Source organism: Stegastes partitus, unplaced genomic scaffold (genome assembly GCF_000690725.1).
Source record: "Stegastes partitus isolate 25-593 unplaced genomic scaffold, Stegastes_partitus-1.0.2 Scaffold6, whole genome shotgun sequence".
NCBI lineage: Eukaryota > Metazoa > Chordata > Actinopteri > Pomacentridae > Stegastes > Stegastes partitus.
Genome location: NW_007577737.1, coordinates 1,190,075 through 1,206,094, shown reverse-complemented (window position 1 = coordinate 1,206,094; position 16,020 = coordinate 1,190,075). Strand labels below are relative to the sequence as shown.

Below are 16,020 nucleotides of genomic sequence, written 5' to 3'. Positions count from 1 at the left end.
TCATATATATACATCAACTGAGCATTGAACTAGCAGAAACAGCAAATTAATTTTCTGTCTTTCGTTTAATTAACTGACTTTACGTTAGGCTTTAGACATAGTTCTTATTGGCTACTACAACTTGATCAGCTGCTTGCATGACTTCAGGAGTTTTAGTGCCATTTTATACATGTTCATATATTTTAAACTGGATTTATTCAACCAAACATGGCGTCTGTGCAGTTTTTTGATATGCTGGGTAATACTAACCCACCCACCACTACTTGTGGACGATTTCTTTACATCGTGTGTTACTCTAGCTGAATACAGCAGAAGTATGTGATGAATTATTTATATAAATCTCTAAATGAAGTCGTTGTTTAAAGATGATTGTTTTTTCAAGAGAAACAGCTTTTTGTTGTTGTTGATGTGTTGCTGTGATGCCTCCACATGAGCTGACAGGTCCAGGTTTGTTTTTTCTTGTTGAGTTTATCAGTAAAGTGAAATCTCTAACAGGAGGTCAGCTCCATCAGGCCGTCTGCTTCCATCACTCGGCGCTGTCATTTACTTTGAAACGCATTCGAGCGGCAGGGTGTCAAACAAACCCATAAATCATTGATGGACGATCTGAATGTGCTGCATACGTTTAGAGTTCTCCGCTGCTGCTGCTGCTGCTGCTGCTGCAGAACACTGAGGCTGTGTGTGATCCTCCAGTGCTGCAGAGGTGGGTCTTATCTCCTCTCTGGGCTGACTCACTCAGAGAAGGGCGGCTTTCTGTCTGTTAAGGCCACTCATTGTAAAAACAGCCATTCACTCAGAATCTATGGACTCATTCTACAGTCAAACAAACCGTCGCCTTCGTTGTTAATTAACTCTTCCTCTGCGGTTAGTTTCACTCGAGGGTCTTTTCTATCTTCTATCTTTCTATCTAGTCTGATTGTCTGTGTTTAGTTGTTTCTGTTGGAGCTTAGCGTCCTTCATCGAGCGCCTCGTGTCCCCCAAACTCAGACAAGTTTGATGGGAAATGAGCTGCTTCCACCTGCTGAGTCAAAAAATTTAACACAACCTTCAAAGTGTTGTTTAGACACGTCGCCCGCGGTAACGGCGGCGTCAGGATGCAGCGAGTCTGAGATACTCGATGTACAGCAAGAAGGAGATAAAAACTACACCTGAAAGAGGGAAAACCGTATTTATTCGCTGCAGGGATGCTTCAGGTTTTGTGTATTAGAGCGAAACAAATAATACAACTCCAGAAACATGTTGAGGTTAATTGGTGATTGTAAATTGTCCGTAGGTGTGAATGTGAGTGTGCTTGGTTGTCTGTCTCTAAGTGTAGCCCTGTGATAGACTGGTTACCTGTCCAGGTGAACCTGCCTTCACCCTGAGCCAGCTGTAACCCTGGTGAGGATTAAGGTGTAGAGATAATGGATGGATGTTGATAATTGGTCCTGACGTATCAATAATGAATTGTGATACGATATTTAGGTGTATCGATGTTTTGCTCCTAGCTAAGGTTTCCTGTGTCGACTGCAAGAGGAGTAACTCCTGCGCTATTAATTCAAACCACAAATTAATGTTTTTGTCAATTTGTCGAGTCAGAAAACTAAAAGGACTTTATGGTGACGTGTCACATGAACCATCCGATCATCTCAGAGTGATAAAAATCTAAATATTCAACTATGAACCAGCAAATTAAAGCCCAATAATCCCAAAGAGTAGCAGCACAGAGAAGGTAATAGAAGATCTGTTATCCAGAGCTGCATGACAGGAAATAACAAAAATCTGTTATGTAATAACAAGCAAGGGGAAAATCTCCTCATGTGTTCCTGTTACATGAATCTAAAAGGAGCTGCATCATAAATATGTCTGAATGTTCACCTCTACCTGCCAGATTAGCGTGTGAGTTGACATATAGTTTGTGAAGCGCTGTTCTTATTTCTACCAGATGCTCCAGTAATCCCAGACCGCTGGTGAAAGCAGCACATCTCCTCCTTGACCTCCCACTGCAGCTGCACTCCCGCTGTGTGATGACAGGCGTAGTGAACGAGGCCGGCAGGCTGCTCGGCGGGGTTCAGGCCGTCACGCTGGAATTTTAAAACATTCATTCAAGCTTGGAAATAGAGTTTTTATCAAGGCAGAGTCTCTGCTGGAGTGGCTGCAGTCCCACAGACGCTCTGTTTGTACCCGAGGATGATCTGATCGCCTCGTTTCCGTGTTTGTTTTGTAAAATGGAAAGGGTTATGTTTCAAATCCAGAAGCCAGGCCTGTCTGAATCCTTTGCATGATGTTTTTTAAATACACGCAGGTCACACGTGGAAGAACTCGTAGCATCTTCTCACAGACAAGACTCATGAGTCTCCAACATGAGGCTGTGCCAAGGCAGCTACATGATCGGTACAATCGCAACAAGAAAACCAGGATGTTCAGCACGTATAACGTTAATTCCAGACGACGTGGTATCGGCATGAAACCAGACCGTCATAGTTCTATATCTAGAGCATCCCTCCCGTGTGATGCTGACTAACAGGAGCCAAAAATGCTGTTTCATATGTAACAGGGAAGTGAAATATTGGCTGATGACCCACACTGCCCTCATGTTGTGACCCACAGCTGAGTCCACAGTTGCTTCAGAATGGAAAAATGAAAATATCACTCATGTCAGTGTTTGTTTGCACTCCGGTATCGGGTTCATTGCTCCTTCCTAGCAATGACATGTAATCTATCGCCTCATCTGGCATGGTGACATCTTTTTTTTTTTTGAAGATATTTTTGGACTTTTCCACCTTTAATGATAGTGACAGTGAGGATAGACAGAGAAACGTTGGGAGGAGAGTGGGGGAATGACATGCAGCAAATGAGCCGCTGGCTGGAATCGAACCACAGCCACTGCATCGGGAATTAAAGCCCCTGTACATGGGTCGCCCGCCCTACCTGCCGAGCTATCCGGGCGCCCTACACGGTGGCATCTTATCTGACAAAAATATACTTTATCTGTGTCTGAACTCGTCATTAGTTTGTGTCACCATTAAGGATGTTCAAACCAGCTAATTACTGGGTTACAGCTCCATAAACGTGGATGTTTTCTGGTTTCTATCCTCTATGATGGTAACCTGAGTGTCTTTGGCTCGTGGGCAGAAGAAGACGTTTGAAGGTGTCATCTTGGGTTTTGGGAAACAGATTTTTTTTTATCACCATTTTCAAACAACTAATAGATTAATTGAGCAAATAATCAACAATTAAAACAACTGGTAAATGCCTCCCTACTAACCAGCGATGTACCTGCTGATAAACAGATATTTGACTTTATGCTGGTTGACTAATCATCAGAAAAATGTTGCATGTACGTCAGATCCATGTGACGCCGTCAGTCACTCTCCTGAAGAGCTGAATCTTATCTTATGTGTCTCTGAAACGTGTTGTGCTTTGTGTTGTACCTTCAGACTGACAGCGCCTGTGGCTGAACAGTGCTGCACCGGTGGTGGTTAGCCTGAGCAGCACCTGCAGCCTGCTTCCCTTACAGGTTACCACCTACGTGACTGTTCACTGCTTCAGTTTATCCTCACACAGACTACATGCAGATTTATTTTTATTTTCTAGATCAATATACTGCAGAATTGTGCTTTTTTTTTTTTTTTTTTAAAGCTTTCATGTGTCCCACTTTCTAGCTTGCTGGTTTGCAGCATCCTGTGAGAGGAGGGCTGCAGTCTGAAATGCAACAGTGCTATATGCTGTTAATGTGCATTATTAGTTAGTTCAGCTGACTGGTATTTTTGCTGCCAATTAGCAGCGGTAGCAACCAGCATCCTTAGTTAGCATGCTAGCATTTGCTAGTTTAGCGCTAAACACCCAGAACAGCCGAGGACGATGGTGTGTCATTTGCTTTGCATGTATTTGTCCATGAATCAAACACATTTTAACCTGATTATGGCTCCAGAAGAGGAGGAGTCGGGGATTTCCACGGTTGTTGGTATTTATGTGGAGTATTCACCAAATTTTATGGCAATCAGTGCATTCACTCAGCAACAGATGAAAACGTCCCTGTAGGATTCATCGTCTGTGAAGGTTCTGTTTTTTAGGAATCTTTTTTGCAAATATAGTCTGTTATGGGGATGCAAGGTGGCTCGGTGGTTAGCACCGGTGCCTTGCAGCTCGAAGGTCACTGGTTCACCTCCTGGTGAGGACACCTGAGCTGTTTCTGTGTGGAGTCTAGTGACTCCACGCAGACTTAATGGTGAATGGATGGTCTATTTTGTTTTCTGGATGGAAACAGTTCAATCACATCATAAAGTGTGTAATTAGCATGATTAGCATCAGCCCACTGATAAAGACAATTAAACCCAGAGGCTGAGACGAAGTGAAGAAGCCGTGAAACGCTCTCAGGTCGTAACAGAGACATGTTGAGATCTTTACCTGGTTCGTCTCTAAATGTGTTGTGAGCTGGAGGTCAGCTGGAGAAACCGGGTCGAGGACTTGGAAACCTGGGATCCGGTGAACGATCTGAAGTTGTGCTGTAACGGCCTCGAGGTGTTTTAATCCACAGATGACTTTGAGTAATTTTGCAGCGTCGTATCTTTTCATCCTGATTAAACTCCCGTCCTGGGGGAAGCTGCTCACTGGCCAGGCCCTAATTAATACCGACGTAGAAGTTAGATTAGGCGATCGCTCAGTTAAGCTTAATGGATGGGCTGAATCCTCGGGAACGATTTGATTACGATTCGATTATGTTTGAGGTTTTGGTGGAGCTCCGAGGTCCGGCTCTCCTCCGGGAATAAGCTTTTATTTTTTAAAATGTTTTTCTAAATCCAATACTGAGACCTATTTCTGGTTTTCTGACATTTTGGCCCTTTTGAAGTCCCATCCTCTTTTCGTCCACACAAACTCTGCTCCATTGCTTATTCATGAGCCTCGACTCCAGACGGAGCCCGGTACGCTCTCTGAAGCCCGGTGCGGCGCTGGAGGATTGTGTAGGCAGTTGGTTTTGAAGCATTGTTTAGTTGCACTTTGGCGAATTACAGTTTGTAAACCCGACAGCGCCTTCTGTAAGAGAGTCATATGGGAGCCGACCAGTCAGTGTTTGTTCCTCCGGCCTTATTCGCTGATTCACCGCGTCTTTCTTTTTATTCCTCAAGCATCACGTAGTAGCTCCTATTAGTCCGTTTACTCCGAGTCCTAGTTGTTGTGGGACGGCACTATGATATCAAAATAAAGCTGATGTGGCCTTAAAACATTTGAAATGATTCGTCAATGAAACAACTGAGAGGGAATTCATCTGGAAAAGTCGTTTAAGATGCCAACATTCAGCCACAGTAGTTATAACTTGTGGGTTCGGAACAAGATTCTGGGACGTGTTGGAGACAGTTTTTTTTACTGCTTTCTGACATTTTATAGATTAAACAACTGATAGATTAATACAGGAAATGATCAGCAGTGGATTTAAAAGTGAAAATATTGATACAGGATAAGATGACATAAGTATAACTGTATTACAAATAGTTGTGTACACATATAACCAGATGAATTTACATATAGATATTTACATAGGGATGCACGATATATTGGCGACCACATCGGTATCGGCCGGTATCAGTTTTTTCCTATATATCGGTATCAGTCCGATGACCAAATTTAACTCTATAATCAGCGCCTTCGTCTCTACGTTTGATTTCGCTGCTATTTCACAGATGTTTTTACTTAAATGCTCCTGGACTGAACGTTAAATATGTTTAAATATGTGTTACGTAATAAAGAAAACTATGTGGTCTAACTGGGCTTCTTCTGAATAGTTTTCTCACAGTGTTGACTGATACTCATTTTTCGGTGTGAACAAAAATTGATTGTCGACATCGGTGATAATATCAGATATCAGTATTGGCCAGAAATTTTAGTATTGTGCATCACTAATATTTACACATATGACAATGAATTTACACATAGATATTTACTAGGGATGCACGATATATCGGCAACCATATCGGTATCGGCCGATATTAGTGTTTTTTTCTGAGATATCGGTATCGGTCCGATGAACAAATTTAACTCTAACATCAGTGTCTTCGTCTCTACATTTGATATCGCTGCAATTTCACAGATGTTTTTACCTAAATGGTCCTTTAACATTAAATATGTTAAAATAAGTTTTACTTTTGTAATAAAGAAGGCTATGTGGTCTAACTGGGCTTCTTCTGAATAGTTTTCACGTTCTCACATTGCTGACTGATACTAATTTTTTGGTGTGAACAAAAATTGAATATCGCGACCCTAGTGAGGATTAAGCGGTGTATAGATGATGGATGGATGGTATCGGCCAAAAATTTTGATATGTGCATCACTAATGTTTACACACATAACATGATGAATTTACACAGAGTATACACACGACAATGAATTTATATGTAGCTATTTACACACATGATGAATCCACATATACACATGTACACATAACATGAGATCATAAATCATGCTTTTCTACAGAATAGCTGTACACAACCCCTCATGGACACTCTCTCTCTTCAGATCCGTTGCCTGAGTCTCTAATTCCTTTTTCCTGTTTCATTTCCTTCCCATCTTGCCGCCCCCCGTCCTCCTCTCCATCTGTCCCTGGCCACCTCTCAGCATGCGTTTGGAGCCGCGGGCGCTGTAGGATGAAGAGCCCGGCGCACCGCACCAGGGACATCGAGCGGCAAGCCGGCTACCTGAAGCCCGAGCACTGCGCCCCGCCTCCGCCCCGCACCGGCTCCGACGCCATGTGGTTCATCCGCGACAGCTGCGGCATCGTGTGCGGCATCATCACCTGGTTCCTGGTCTTCTACGCCGAGTTCGTGGTGGTGTTCGTCATGCTGCTGCCCGCCAAGAACGTGGCCTACAGCCTCTTCAACGGGGTGCTGTTCAACGGCCTGGCCTTCCTCGCGCTCGCCTCTCACGCCAAGGCCATGTGCACGGACCCGGTCAGTCACGCTCCGTCTGAGAGAATCACATTTTTAGATCTAATCCTGTTCGACCGTCTCTGATTTGCCTGAAATATAGCAGAAATGTGGATATTTATAAAGATATTTCAGCTTTAAAGGTTTCTGAAATGATTTCATTTTTAGATTTCTGTTAAATTCTTCATTAAAAATTTCCCATCGACCCACTTTCAGAACATTTATAGAACATTCGAGGTTATGTTTGAATGACAACATCTCAGGAACTATTATAGATAAAAGCCTGAGATGTTCACTCTTATTCCTCATCGTGCATTTTATTCAGAATCTGCAATATTGGACAAGTAGCTGAAATAATCTGTGATTACAGGAGAGTTGAAATATGAAGAACGTTGTCCATGCAGAAGTCACCGATGATATTTTTTGTCACAATAATACAAAACAGAACACGTAGAATTGTTTTAAATACGAAGGACTTGTTTGAAAAGTAATTTTGGCTGAACTTTAATAACGGACGGAGCAGCTCTGACCAGTCGGACCACAAGAGGGAGTGAAAGTGGGTCGATACTGGATGTGTTAATATGAAAGTACACGGATATTATTTATTTAATATTTGTAGTTTAGGAGCGCCCCCCCTGGGGTGGAAGTGGCCGGAACGTGCACGAGCGCACCGGTCAGTTAGGCTAAAATCCAGCGATGCGTAGTGTTCTAGCAATATACTAGTTATTATAACAACTATGAACAATAATTAACAACTAATGAGCCTTCCAGCATCAAGCCCTCCTTGTATCTGGACCTCCGTCTTGACAATCCGACAGCCTTGCTATCTGACATAGAAGAAGGTTTTACATTTAGTGTCGGATTATCGAGTGATGGCTGGACTTTTGTTTGCTTGTTCGTAGGATTTTTATTGTAGAGCTTTTACCTGAAGTATCGATACTTTCACTCACATATCAGATCTGACGCCTTTACCCGTCTCTGCCTTCGAATATCTGCATCATGTTATAGCGAATAATTAGAGACTTAATTGCCGATATGCTCTGTTAAAGTCTACAAAAACTGAAATGTTCATCGATTGTCAGCTGCTTCTTGCTTTTGCACTCAGGCTGGCTGGATTCCCTTTTATCAGAATCGATATCTGGCTCCGTCCCGCCTGCTTTCTGGGACTGCTGCCTTCCCAGTATTATTCATTTCTGACTTTGAGGCACCAAGTGGCTTCATTCTGACAAGACTTTATTTTTGACTTGTCAAGTAATAAAGAAAAATGCTGCTTTTTTTTAACGTTTAAAACTGCCGTAGTCATTTATTAGCAACCCTGCAGCTAAATTAATGCAAAGAAAACCGTCTAAAGTGGCAGAAAATGCAGCTGAACACATCATTTCCTCCCTCTCTCTCTTCCAGGGAGCCGTGCCTAAAGGGAACGCAACCAAAGAATTCATCGAGAGCCTGCAGCTGAAGCCCGGACAGGTGGTGTACAAGTGTCCCAAGTGCTGCAGCATCAAGCCCGACAGAGCTCACCACTGCAGGTACGGCGCTCTAATGTTACAGGGAAGCAGTCCGGGGCTCTCTGCAGGTGTTAAGATGCTGAAGTCTGCTGCTTACGGAGGAAAGTCCTGATGTGGCTCTCCCACGGGGAACCTCGCTGCTCTGCCGGGTTCGTTCCTGCGCCGGCTCACCTGCCTCGGAGCTGTGCAGCATTTCCCTGCAGACGCTGCAGCCTGATAACAAGGAGTTCCCCGGGCGGCTCCTCGGTGGTTTCCCTGGGATCTGGAGGCATGAAAAGTGCAAAAACACCACCGAGTAATTGAATTGTAAAGCCAGTGAGTCACTCTGGCTCACGGGCAGAACGGGTTTGAATGAAATTATGATTATTTTTTGTTTTACTGAGTGTTGTGAGTCACTGTTGTGGGCGGTTGGATTACACACTGCAGTGATCTCCTCCAACAATACATCACACACACAGTGGCAGCCTTTTATGTATAGACTCCCCTCAGAAGGAGCGTAAACAGATCGAGTGTGACTTTCAAGTGATGAATTAAGAGTCATCAGCTCACACTTGAGCTTCAGTTTTGTCAGAAGAACAACCTCCCTGCAGCCACAGTGATGGAGAGCAGCCTGTTACGTCTCTCACATCCGTCTGAGTGCTGCTAAACTGAGTTTATTTTTGTGTTTCTCTGCATCCTGATTTACTCCGACGACAGTTACGATCACTGCAAAGCTGGCCGACAGCCTGCCTCTGTGATGTTTTTGCTCCGTTTTGTGGTTCTAACGGTGCGTCCGTGTTCCCGCAGTGTCTGCAAACGCTGCATCAAGAAGATGGACCACCACTGTCCCTGGGTCAACAACTGTGTCGGAGAGAACAACCAGAAATACTTTGTGCTCTTCACGGTGAGTCTTCAGCTGCAGGAAACTCGTTTTATAATCCACTGGGATTCGCCTCTTATGTTTAATGTGCTGTGTTATCATAGTGAGTCTGCTTCATGCAGCGAGGCCGCGGTTCTGATTCGACCAGGTTCTTAATCAGGCCATTTTCTTTTTCAATGAAAACTATAACCCATATTTGGAACCGATATGCATCCGCAGTGACACCAAAAGCCTCGAATAACACCATCTGTATGCATTTATGATTAACAGAGAACTTTTTTACATTTATAATAATAATAAACTTTATTTATGCAGCACTTTTCAATACAAATGTTCCAAATGTGCTTTCCAATGAAGATAAATTAAAAATTAAAGCACAATAAGCACACAGAAAAACTGATGAAAGTAGGAATCACACAAATAAAGCTATAAAACTTCAATAAAACCAAGAAAAGCTTGCAGATAAAAATGTGTTTTAAGACTTAAAAGAGAATCAGCCGACCCGATTTCCTCGGGCAGGTCGTTCCAGAACCTCTGTCCCCCTTCAGCCGGGCCTCTGGGACAGTTTAAAGACCAAAAGTAAAGAATAAAATCTTAAAATCAATCCTGAAACGTGCTGGCAGCCGACGTGAAAGAGCTCAAACAGGCGTGCTGTGCTCACGTTTCCTCTTCCTGGCTCGAAGCCCAGCAGCAGAGTTCTGCACCGTCCGTAGTCCGTCCAGGGATTCTGGTTCAGACCCATAAGAAGGCTGCTGCAGGGATCCAGCCGTGAGGAAGTACAACCGTCTCTGTGTCTTTAAATCAGATCTAATCTTTAACATATTTCTAGGATGATAAGAACACGACTGTACGAGTTCTGTGGCGTGTTTTCAAAGTTAAAATCAAACCAGGTTCATCTTCCAGGGTTAGCGGGCTTTAGTCTCATGAGCAGAACGTTCACTCGAGGCCACGTAGCGCATTTCTGCTCATCAGAAAACGGCTGAATATTGGATCCAGTTATTAGCCTGTTGGCTCATAATTGGTCGACTCCTGATTCCTGCTTTGAACTCTGTCCAGCCTAATGGAGACCAATTTATTTATTTACTGAACTTTTACCCTGAGTCTGCTTCAGATTTCTGCGTTTTGTTCCAAGGGATGGTTTAGAAAGTGTTGGTGTCGACTTTACAGACAGCAGTTTGCACGTCGCAGCTCAACAACCAACATTTAAGAACGTTTGGAAAACTTGTCGTCTTCATTCAGTTCTCGTGCTAGAAGTTTCTATTTCCAGAAATCATGCAAACGTTACCATTTCAGCATAAACCAATGAGCTTAGATGGTTCAATGTGCTGCAAATAGCAGCTTCTAAGTTGTTTAGTTCATTCAGGGTTGCTGTCAGAACGCACTGAGCTGCTTCGTGGCTGATTCACAGCTCTGTTATATCACATGAATATGGAGTGAACGGGGTCTAATTTATCAATACAAGCACAATTATATGTGATTTAATACAAGCTGAGCGTTTCTCATTGACATTGAACCTGTGTTTGTCTTTTCAGATGTACATTGCACTAATATCCTTCCATGCGTTGGTCATGGTGGCCTTCCACTTTGTGTTCTGCTTCGAAGAAGACTGGACGAGTAAGTATGACCCTGTGTTATAGTAGTTTAATACAGAAACCACAGGAGAACATAGGAGAATATAGAACAAGTATTATCCTGTATTCTAGTAGTTTAGTGTAGAAAACAAAGGAGAGCATAGAAGACTGTGACTATTAGACGTATCTGACAAAAATATTCTGCAACTATTTTTGTTTATTATTATTATTATTATTGTTATTATTATTCTTATTGAAGCAAACTGGACATATTCTCAGGCTGCAGCTTCTGACACGTCACAAATAATTACTTTTCTCTTTTTATATCATAATTAATCTAATTTTGAGGGGGTCGGCCTGCTGGTTTGGAAAAAGCAAGCAACAAAAAAGAAATGTAATCAGTCATGAATATGCAGCTGTGATGAAGCTTTGTTCTTCCTCCCTCCCAGAGTGCAGCAGCTTCTCTCCACCAGCAACCGTCATCCTCCTCATCCTCCTCTGCTTCGAGGGTCTCCTCTTCCTCATCTTCACCGCAGTCATGTTCGGGACTCAGGTTCACTCCATCTGCACCGACGAAACGGTGAGTGACAGCAGCAGAGATCTGTCCGACATCGGTCTGACGTCTGGAGGATCAGCTGTCAGACTCTCATTTCAGAAACCTTCCAGCCTGCTGAAGTTCCTTTTAGCAAGACACTAGACGCCGACCAGCTTCGGCTGTGACCGTCCCTCCAGCGTGCTGCACTCGTCAATAGATGTTTGTTTTTTACTCAAACAGCAGTCAGGCTTCTATAGTCATATATGTAGTTATATATACAGTCGTGACTCGATAATCAATTTTTTAGGAAAAACCAACAGAACCCATAAAAACAGCCTTAACATAGCGACAGCCTTGGATTCTGACTCCGACATGACATTTGATGTCACCAGTCAGGATAACGGCGTATTATCTGACTGAACAATTCCACAGATTGGCTACGTTCACACTGCAGGACTTGATGCTCAATGAGGATTTCTTTGTGAGTTCCTTCACATTTCTAGTTAAATGCGACTTGTATGTGATCTGCTGTGTGAACTTCATGCGACCCAAAAGTGTCCCGCATGCGCAGAAGAGGACACGACGACGTCACACGCAGCGAGCGCGCTCAGTGTTTACGGAAGTAAACAAGGATGGTAACGGTGGAGCGTGTCTGCCACTCCCCCACCGCCACCGATGGTGGAAACAGAAGTGTGAGTGCTAACTAAACTAGCATCAGCAGCCAAGTACTGCCTGTGTGTTCTGGACACTTCCACCCCGTCAGAGCGCTCCCCCGGGGTGGAAGTGGCCGGAACGTGCACAAGCGCACCGGTCAGTTAGGCTGAAATCCAGCGATGCGTAGTGTTCTAACAATACACTAGTTATTATAACAACTATGAACAATAATGAACAACTCATGAGCCTTCCAGCATCAAGCCCTCCTTGTATCTGGACCTCCATCTTGACAATCCGACAGCCTTGCTATCCGACATAGAAGAAGATTTTGCATTTAGTGTCGGATTATCGAGTCATGACTGCAGTTATCGCATCAAAAACAAGTTTACAATATTCAAGTCCAGTAATCTGCATGACGTTTATACCGAGGCTGATTTAACATTTCACTAAAGGAAACCAAACTGGAGCAGCAGTTTGTTTAATTATATCACATTTACTACATTCAGCAGCTGCGTTTGTCTAAAAGCTTCTTAGAAGTGGCTCCTTAAGAACGAGAAGATTTATGAGCCAGGCGCTGGAGGAGAGTTAGACGGACGTGTTCCTCTTTGGCAGTAGTAGAGAAATGTTTAATATTATGATTCTGGTCTCAGTATTAATTAAACTAACAAAAAGAAAAGCTCTAATTGTTTTAAATAATCTTAAATTCAGAATTGCTGTGCAGACTTTGGGCCAAGGACATTCATTGGAGTTTGTGTCGTACTGACGTCACCACTCTGCTGGCTGTCTTTAAAAAAAGGCATAAAATACCCAAACAGCAGCACGTATTCATATCTGTGTCATGGAAGGTTGAGTGAAGGAACACGAGCCTCCGGAGCCTCCTTCAGTTTGTCTACATATTCCCACAATAAATGTGTAATGATGAAGGATAACGGCCGTGAAACCGCCGTCTATTGTTCACTAAATCAGACGTGAGCAGCAGCAGCAGGTAATTCACTCACGGCTCCCCGGTGGGTTGAGATCAGAGCGTTTTCTGCTCAGACCGCCCACGACGATGACTCACAGCGTCGTAACGTTCACTACACAGATCATCTATTTCAGTCTGAAGGAGGCCTCGGTGTGACTCAGTCATCTGACCTGCTGCCGGAGGAAAACAAAAGAACGCAGAGCTTGATCCGTTTCTGATGCTTTCAGTCCTCGTTAACGTTAGCGCGCCGTCCAGTCGGTGTTTCTGACCAGCTCTGAATCTCCCTGCAGGGCATCGAGCAGCTCAAGAAGGAGGAGAGGAGATGGGCCAAGAAGTCCAAGTGGATGAACATGAAGGTGGTGTTCGGACACCCGTTCTCTATAGCGTGGCTGAGCCCGTTTGCCACGCCCGACCACGGCAAGGCGGACGTCTACCAGTACATCGTGTAACTGACGTGTAACGAGCGCTGCTGCTGCTGCTGCTGTGGACTCAGACTGACCGGTCCTGGGCTGGAGGAGGACCTCTCCCCTCCCACATCTTCTCTCCCTTCATGACTTCTTCATACTTCAGGGTGTTCTGTTGTGAGGTATTATGTTGTTTCTGTTTTTTTTTTATTTCCTTTTTGGTGCTGACTGAGATTAACGAAGCTCTGAGAGGACAAACATGTTGGACTGAGCGGCGGTTAGAAGCACCTCAGAGGCCAAACCCACGCCGGCAGACCGAGACACGCCTTCGCTGGAGTTCCCTGCAGCGCGTCGCATCATTTCCTGCTTCCAAGACTAAAAACGACGTGGACTGAGAATGTTTTCGCTCGATCCGGGACGGACGCCCGGCTTTGTCTTCCTGTAGACTGATCACCATCCTGTCTCTTCGTTTGCTGTATTGCTGTTGCTGCAAGAGTTTTGTTTTTGCTGAATGCTGCGGATGACTCGCCTTAGAACAGTGCATTAGTGAGCAGCGGCTGTTTTTAAAGACGTTTCTATTTATTTGCCTTAATGTGACGGTTCAGGTTCACGCTGGTTGGGTGGGTTGGTCGTGGCTTCCTGTGGTGCCGGATCAGTGGGTCTGAAACGAGAGTAAATTTAATCCATTTTTCATTCGATTTGATTACAGTGAACTCCAAGGTAGAAGCATACAAGAGCAGTGTGAGCGGGTTCTCTGGAGACGCAGAGCAGCAATAACCTCGCAGCTAAACTTCTGATCCGTTAGACTTCAGTCCTCACAGAGTGGCTGGTGGATTCTTTCACAGCGTAGCTAAACAAAGTCCCAACAAGTTGCTCCGTAATCATCAGATTGTTCTTGTTCTGTTATTTAAAAACCGGTCCGGTGTGAAAAAACACAATCACGTCTGGTCGTCCAGGTCGAGCGCTGAACCGGAGGCGACCTTAAGGATGAGTCCTGGTGACAATCACGCAGAGGGAGGAGACGTCGCAGCAGGTGGAGCTTCATCTGATGGAGCTTTAGATCAGGAGAATGAAGCTGATGTCTGTGAGATGAAAAACGCACTGAATCGAGATAAACGTTAAACATGTTCAGATTGTGGTGCGGTTCAACCGGCAGTATCGGCCGGTATCAGTTAAATAGATGCTGGTAGTAATCATGTCCAGCAGAACCCATATCGACTCCGTTTGCAGCACATGCAGCAGAGGACGGTGCTGAGTCCAGTGGCGTCTGTTGGTAAAGTACAACGCTGGAGGTTTAATAACTAAATAAACTTATTTTCTCTTCTCAATATAATGTTTTATATGCACAAAGATACGAGCTGAGACTTTTTTTGATCACTTAAATCGACATCCAACATGCAGATTCATTCATGGTTATTACAGATGGTGTACATTATACTGAGACGTATGTTTTTAAACTTCCCGTCTGAGCACACGATAAGGACTTAGAATTTATCTAACACTAATAATTTATTGGACTGGACTGCAGCTAATCAAGTGGCCACCGAGTGCAGAAACCAGAAGCTTGATGCACGAAACAGCTGCTTATGACAACATCTGGACCATAACTAAGATTAAATCCAATCAGAAACTGGGTTTGGCTTCATGGAAACCTTCAGAATGATGCTGCAAAACTCCAAATCTGACACTTGGAAGTGAACAAAGTCGCGTACGATAAACAACACGGCTTCAGTTCCACAATCCACCAGCTTCACTTTGATTGTTTGCCGTCTCTGTGTTTGACCTTTTAGCTTCATAACAATCTCCAGCTCAGACAGAAAGTCAGGGAATAAAGCAATACACGTTGCTCTCTGGATGCACTGGCCCCAAGTGTCATTCACTTCCACTGATGGTGGATGATCCAGTTTGTCGTATGTTGTTGTCGTGAGTCTGCCTGAAGGGGAAAATAAAAATGATCCACATTTATGTTGGAGGCCTGAAAGACTAGAAAAACGTGTTTTAACTGTTGGACCTGTGAGCGATGAACAGCTAGAAGAAGATTTTAGCTTCCATGCTGACGGGGAAAAGGCCACTTCAGAGCATTTAACACTAAAATGCCTTCGCTCACGTGTGTTTGAAGCCTTATCGTAGTTCAAAGTCGAGCTTCTGGAAGCGATGGAAGGACTTATTTAAATATCTCTTGCCAAATCCTGATGAAGGGAGGCGATGAAGTGACCATTTCAAGAGTTTTCTGAGGCTTTTAAATGTTTTTTAAGAATCGTTGCCATGATGTGGAGGAGCAACAGGTTTACACGTACAGGACACCAGCTTCCTTCCTTTCTCTCAGATTGTTCTGCGTGGTCGGGTGTGAACACCGTCACCATGGACAACAGCGTTCTACTTTTTCTTTTTGGTGTTTGTTTAAAGGGGAATGAAATAAAACTGTATGACTATATGACACAACCGTTTTATCTGCAGTTTATTTTTTATTTCTATGAATAAAATCAGCCTTGATGTTTCATTTTTAAAATAAATAAATGCAGTTAAAAAGACTTTTAAAAAGTCCATACAGTCGTCCTCTAATGTATTTACACCCTCCCATTAAAGAAAAGGCAGAACTCACAACAGTCACTCAAATAACTAGAAACTC

The 16,020-nt window shown here is 43.8% G+C and overlaps 2 protein-coding genes across 2 annotated transcripts in view; one reads left to right on the top strand and one right to left on the bottom strand.

Annotated features, from left to right (window-relative positions):
* Positions 1-2,353, bottom strand: part of LOC103356630 (tetranectin-like) — a 16,963-nt gene extending 14,610 nt beyond the window's left edge. The window contains exon 1 of the mRNA XM_008280857.1: positions 2,343-2,353. The gene's annotated coding sequence lies outside the window, so the exon portion shown is untranslated. The remainder of the gene's footprint in view (positions 1-2,342) is intronic.
* LOC103356640 (zinc finger DHHC-type palmitoyltransferase 3) overlaps positions 1-15,830 on the top strand; it is an 18,590-nt gene extending 2,760 nt beyond the window's left edge. Inside the window, exons 2-7 of the mRNA XM_008280869.1 lie at positions 6,592-6,923; positions 8,301-8,425; positions 9,191-9,287; positions 10,796-10,877; positions 11,284-11,414; positions 13,278-15,830. Coding sequence (XP_008279091.1) covers positions 6,621-6,923; positions 8,301-8,425; positions 9,191-9,287; positions 10,796-10,877; positions 11,284-11,414; positions 13,278-13,436 — 897 coding nt within the window. The 5' untranslated portion in view covers positions 6,592-6,620 and the 3' untranslated portion in view covers positions 13,437-15,830. The remainder of the gene's footprint in view (positions 1-6,591; positions 6,924-8,300; positions 8,426-9,190; positions 9,288-10,795; positions 10,878-11,283; positions 11,415-13,277) is intronic.
* Positions 15,831-16,020: the final 190 nt, after the last annotated feature.